A 6,465-nucleotide genomic window follows, 5' to 3' on the forward strand; every position below is an offset into this window, starting at 1 on the left:
ACGGGGTTTCACCGTGTTGACCAGGATGGTCTCGATCTCTTGACCTCGTGATCCACCCGCCTCAGCCTCCCAAAGTGCTGGGATTACAGGCGTGAGCCACCGCGCCCGGCTAAGACTGTTTTTATTTTTATTTTATTTTATTTTTTTTTTTGGAGACGGAGTTTCGCTCTTGTTACCCAGGCTGGAGTGCAATGGCACGATCTCGGCTCACCGCAACCCCCGCCTCCTGGGTTCAAGCAATTCTCCTGCCTCAGCCTCCTGAGTAGCTGGGACTACAGGCACGCGCCACCATGCCCAGCTAATTTTTTTGTAGTTTTAGTAGAGACGGGGTTTCACCATGTTGACCAGGATGGTCTCGATCTTTTGACCTCGTGATCCACCCGCCTCGGCCTCCCAGAGTGCTGGGATTACAGGCTTGAGCCACCGCGCCCGGCCAAGACTGTTTTTAAAAAATAGGCCAGGTGCAGTGGCTGACGCCTGTAATCCCAGCACTTTGGGAGGCCAAGGCAGGTAAATCACCTGAGGTCAGGAGTTTGAGGCCAGCCTGGCCAACTTGGTGAAACCCCAGCTCTACTAAAAATACAAGAATTAGCTGGGCTTGGTGGCACATGCCTGTAATTCCACCTGCTCTGAAGGCGGACACTCGAGTATCGCTTGAACCTGGGAGGCGGAGGTTGTAGTGAGCTGAGATTGCGCCACTGCATTCCAGCCTGGGCAACAGAGGGAGACTATCTCAATAATAATAAAATAAAATAAAAAGTACCCCCTCAGAGAGTTGTGTGAGAATATGTCAAGTAGGAGCACCTTAATAATGAACAGCTGTGGGGTAGAGATTACTACTCAGGGAAGACTCCAGAAAGACTTGGTTGTCTTTGGGAGGGCGAACAGATAGAAGGCTGTGTGAGCCGGCCGGAGCCTCAGCTGTCCCAACAGGAAATCAGCAGGCACCGTCCGAACCAGACTCATCAAGAAATAGCAGCATAAGCAAGTTGTTTAGAAATGTGGAGGCCAGTGCCAGAGAAAACAGCTACAACTTGAAAGTGGCTGCCCTGGAGGGGTGGAGAGGCTTGGAGAAGGGTGTGTGCATCTGTGTTTATGTTTTCAGAACCATGTACATGTCATACTGTGATTAAAAATAACATAAACCCCCCACTGCTAAATTTGACTGGCTTTTAAAAAAAAATAATGTACATTTCTAAAAACTTAAACATGGGCCCTTTGGAAAGTATTTAATCCGCCTTCTCTGAGTTGGCAGGTTTCTAGGAAGGAACCAGTAGCCTTCTTTTTTTTTGTTAGTGGTTTGGTTGGGGTTTTTGGGATAGAGTCTCGTACTGTTGCCCGGGCTGGCGTGTAGTGGCACAGTTAGGACAATTATGTCTCACTGTAGCCTCGACCTCCCTGGTTCAGACGATCCTCCCATCTCAACCTCCCAAGTAGCTAGGACTACAGGCGCACACCACAATGCCCAGCTAATCTTATATTTTTAGTAGAGATGGGGTTTTGCCACATTGCCCAGGGTGGTCTCAGACTCCTGGGCTCAAGGGATCCTCCTGCTTTGGCCTCTCAAAGTTCTGGATTGCAGGCATGAGCCACCACACCCAGCCAACTATATTGTTATAAACCATTTCGGGTGTGTGAAGAAGGACCAGGTTTTATTTTTGGTGAATTTCAATGTGTTTTGGTGAAATAGTAGTTGTACAAGTTGCCAGTGGAACTCTCTGGAGTCAGGGCTGCAGGCAGCAAGGGGCATGTTTCTTGCCAGTGGAGGTGGCAACACACCTTCTCTCTGCCCTCCTTGGGGAAGGACAGACCCTAGGGAGCCTGCTTCTCTCCACCCTGCAGAGATCCTCACCATGGAGAAGGAAGTGGCCGAGAGCCTTCTCAACGCAAAGGAGCAGGTGCACCAGGGTGGTGTGGATCTGCAGCAGCTGGAAGTCGGGCTTCAGGAGGCCAGGGAGGAGGACGACCAGCTGAAGGCCAGCCTCCTATATCCTTTTCTGCAAACGAGTCAGCCTTGGTGGAAAACATGCACTGGGGGAGGCACGGCGGCTCACGTCTGTCATTCCAGTACTTTGGGAGGCCAAGGCGGGTGGATCATGAGGTCAGGAGATAGAGACTATCTTGGCAAACAGTGAAACCCTGCCTCTACTAAAAATGCAAAAAATTAGCCAGGCATGGTGGCAGGTACCTGTAGTCCCAGCTACTCAGAAGGCTGAGACAGGAGAGTAACTTGAACCCAGGAGGCAGAGGTTGCAGTGAGCCGAGATGGCACCACTGCACTCCAGCCTGGGCAACAGAGCGAGACTTTGTCTGAAAGAAACCAAACAAAAAACATGAATGGGGCCAGGTTCAGTTGCTCACACCTGTAATCCCAGCATTTGGGAAGCCTTGGAGTTGACCAGTCTGGGAAACAGAGACGCTGTGTCTACAAAAGTAAAAAATTGGCAGGGTGTGGTGGTGCCTATAGTCTCAGCTATTTGAGAGGCCGAGGTGGGAGGATTGCTTGGTCCTGGAAGATCAAGGCTGTACTCCAGCCTGGGTGACAGAGCAAGACTCTGACTCAGAGAAGAAAGTGCGTAGATAGAGCCGAGGCCCCAGCCTCCTGGCTGCAGTGGACGCAGGGGCAGCTCCCTCTCAAAAGCTGGGGTCCTTAACTACCTGCCCTACGCAGCTCACCAGAGAGCTGGAGGAGCTCAAGGAGATCGAGGCGGATCTGGAACGACAGAAGAAGGAGGTCGACGAGGATACGACAGTCACAATCCCCTCAGCCGTGTAGGTTCCGCCTGTGCCCCCTTGTTCACTTGTTCAGTCCGGCTCTTGGTTGAAGTCAGTGCTGGGTAACTTTCTTTTTTTTCTTTTTTTTTTTTTTTTTGGCCTCTTGTATAGGTACGTGGCTCAACTTTACCACCAAATTAGTAAAATCGAGTGGGATTACGAATGTGAGCCAGGGATGATCAAAGGCAGTATCCTTTTTGGAAGACATTGTAACCCTTGTGCACTGTAGATAGGGAGGTAAAACGGTGCATAGCAAGACCCAGGCGTTGGGCTGGGTGCGGTGGTCACACCTGCAATCCCAGCACTTTGGGAGGCCGAGGTGAGCAGATCACAAGGTCAGGAGTTCAAGACCAGCCTGACCAACATGGTGAAACCCTGTCTCTACTGAAAATACAAAAATTAGCCAGGCGTGGTGGTGCACACCTGTAATCCCAGATACTCAGGAGGCTGAGACAGAAGAATCACTTGAACCCGAGAGGCAGAAGCTGCAGTGAGCTGAAATCTTGCCACTGCGCTCCAGTCTAGGCAACAGGGTGAGACTTTGTCTCCAAAAAAAAAAATTCACCGGGTGTGGTGGTGTGCACCTGTAGTCCCAGCTACCTGGGAGGCTGAGGTGGGAGGATCATTTGAGGCCAGGATTTTGAGACCAGCCTGGGTAGTACTGAGACCCTCGTGTCTACGATAAATATATAGTAAAGGCAGGCCAGGTGCTGTGGCTCACGCTTGCAATCCCAGCAGTTTGGGAGGCCAAGGCGGATGGATCACCTGAGGGTCAGGAGTTTAAGACTAGCCTGGCCAACATGGTGAAACCCTGTCTCTACTAAAAATGCAAAGATTAGCCAGGCGTGGTGGCATGTGCCTGTAGTCCCAGCCACTCGGGAAGCTGAGGCATGATAATCGCTTAACCCCAGGAGATGGAGACTGCAATGAGCTGAGATTGCACCACTGCACTCCAGCCTGGGCAACAGAATGACTTTGTCTAAAAAAAACCTGAGCACAGTGGCTCACTCCAATAATCCCAGCACATTCAGAGGCTGAAGCGGGCGGATCACCTGAGGTTGAGAGTTCAAGGCCAGTCTGACCAACATGGAAAGACCCCATCTCTACTAAAAATATAAAATTAGCCAGGCGTGGTGGCACATGCCAGTAATCCTGGCTACTCTGGGAGGCTGAGGCAGGAGAATCACTTCAACCTGGGAGGCCAAAGTTGCAGTGAGCCGAGATGACGCCATTACACTCCAGCCTGGGCAACAAGAAGGAAACTCTGTCTCAAAAATAAAAAGTAAAGGCAGTGTCCTTTTCCCCGTGGGGTTGTGTGAGGGGCTGTGTCCTGAGCTTTCCTTACATCTGTGCCTCAGTCCATCATGGCCCGAGTGTGGCCCAGCCCATCCACCTGGACAGCACCCAGCTCTCCAAGAAATTCATCAGTGACTACCTCTGGAGCCTGGTGGACACCAAGTGGTAGCCAGGAGCGTCTTGGCTGCGTCTTGCACCCAGCAAGCATCTGCCACCATCAGATCCATTTCAACTCCCACAGGTGTTAGAGACAGAGGAAGCAGGGTACCCGAGAGGAGCTGGGAGTTAAGCAAGGGACAGGGCTGTGACTGGCGGGACGTAATTGAAGGGACAGGAGCTCAGCCATGGCCATTTTTCCCTGTGACCTGTTGGCATGGTGGATACCACCAGTCTGCACTCAGGCTTTCCTTTGGGGACTCGGGCCCGTGGCTTACATAGGAACCCATCTCTGGCTCCAGGGTGGACCCTGTGTCAGAGACCACGAGATGAGTCTTTTGTCACTCGTTCTCCCCTCCCTCCTTCATAAAGGGAGTCCTTTTAGCTGCTCAGTTAAAACAGCACATCCCAGCACCCTTTAGTTAATGTCCAGCCAGTGAAATGTACATGGAACTGTTAAATGGCACTTCTAGAAGGATTTTTTTTTTTTTTTTGATTTGATGAGAGGGGGTTTCACCATTGTGGCCCAGCTGGTCTCGAACCCCTGACCTCAGGTAATCCACCCGTCTCAGCCTCCCAAAGTGCTGGGATTACAGGCGTGAGTCACCATGCCTGGCCTAGAAGGATTCTTAAAAGACAAGTACACCCTTGCTTCCCCCTTCCTATTTCCTGGAATTTGACCATGATGGCTAGAGCCCTGGCAGCCATACTGCCACATGTGCAGAGGAGTGCAGTCCTTTAGGGATGACGGGAGTCTGTTTCCCTGGTGACAGCAGAGCCAGATAATCAGCACAGACTTATTTAAATGGGAGAGGCCAGGTGCAGTGTCTCACGCCTGAATCCCAGCACTTTTGGAGGCTGAGGTGGGCACATCATGAAGGCAGGAGATTGGGACCATCCTGGCCAACATGGTGAGAGCCCATCTCTACCAAATTACAAAAATTAGCTGGGTGTGGTGGCACATGCCTATGATATCAGCTACATGGGAGGCTGAGGCAGGAGAATCGCTTGAACCAGGGAGGCAGAGCTTGCAGTAAGCTGAGATCACACCATGGCACTCCAGCCTGGTGACAGAGTAAGACTCTGTTTCAAAAAAAAAAAATAGGGGAGAAAAGGGGAAGAACCAACTTCAACTTCTACCTTGTGTAAGCTGCTGGTTTGGGGGTTTTCTATGACAACAAAATAAACCATAACTGAACACATACTCCAGTCCAGAGCTGGCCAATTGATGTGTTCACCGTTCCCCTCTCCTGGGTGCTTGGGGTACCGCTAAGGAGAGGAGGCTTGCACCCCACCTGCCTGAGAGAGGAGAGAGGGAGGTGGAGTCCCACTGACACAGTTGCCCCCACATACAGCTTTGCCCTTGGATGGGTTCATTCCATGACCTTGGGCTTGGGTTTCATCATGTCCCTTTCCACAACTAAATTTCGGTGCAGGTTTTTTTTTTTGAGACAGAGTCTTACTCCGTCACCAGGCGCCAGGCTGAAGCGCAGCGGCGCGATCTCAGCTCACTGCAACCTCCATCTCCCAGGTTCAAGCAATTCTGCCTCAGCCTCCCGAGTAGCTGGGACTACGGTGCGTGCCACCATGCCTAGCTAATTTTAGTAGAGACAGGGTTTTACCATGTTGGCTAGGATGGTCTCCATCTCTTGACCTTGTGATCCGCCTGCCTCGGCCTCCCAAAGTGCTGGGATTACAGTCATGAGCCACCGCCCCCAGCCTTTTTTTTTTTTTTTTTTGAGACTGAGTCTTGCTCTCTAGCCAGGCTGGAGTGCAGTGGCACAATCTCACTCGGCTCACTGCAACCTCTGCTTCCTGGATACAAGCGAGTCTCCTGCCTCAGCCTCCCGAGTAGCTGGGATTACAGGTGCACGCCACCTCGCCTGGCTAATTTTTGTTATTTTTAGTAGAGATGGTTTCATCATGTTGGCCAGGATGGTCTCAATCTCTTGATGTCATTATCCGCCCACCTTGGCCTCCCAAAGTGCTGGGCACGCCCCCACCCGGCTGCAGTTCATTTTTAATCAGAGATGGGCGTTTTTAGGCGGAAGGAACAGCTTTAACAGCATCTGCGTACGTCAGGCAGACACTGAAATGGTTCATTGAGGTGACCCTGGAAGGTCTTGGGTGACAATGCTGAACTGGTGGCCTCTAGGGAGATCAACGTAGAAAAGAGGGATCAGGGCCCGGTGTGTGGCTCACGTCTGTAATCCCAGCACTTTGGGAGGCCGAGGCGGG

General features: G+C 51.6%; 1 protein-coding gene across 1 annotated transcript in view; it reads left to right on the top strand.

Moving 5' to 3' along the window:
* SPC24 (SPC24 component of NDC80 kinetochore complex) overlaps positions 1-5,117 on the top strand; it is an 11,069-nt gene extending 5,952 nt beyond the window's left edge. The window contains exons 2-5 of the mRNA XM_017497750.2: positions 1,843-1,987; positions 2,668-2,772; positions 2,887-2,963; positions 4,134-5,117. Coding sequence (XP_017353239.1) covers positions 1,843-1,987; positions 2,668-2,772; positions 2,887-2,963; positions 4,134-4,240 — 434 coding nt within the window. The 3' untranslated portion in view covers positions 4,241-5,117. The remainder of the gene's footprint in view (positions 1-1,842; positions 1,988-2,667; positions 2,773-2,886; positions 2,964-4,133) is intronic.
* The last annotated feature ends 1,348 nt before the right edge of the window (positions 5,118-6,465 follow it).

This window comes from Cebus imitator, unplaced genomic scaffold (assembly GCF_001604975.1).
Source record: "Cebus imitator isolate Cc_AM_T3 unplaced genomic scaffold, Cebus_imitator-1.0 Scaffold234, whole genome shotgun sequence".
NCBI lineage: Eukaryota > Metazoa > Chordata > Mammalia > Primates > Cebidae > Cebus > Cebus imitator.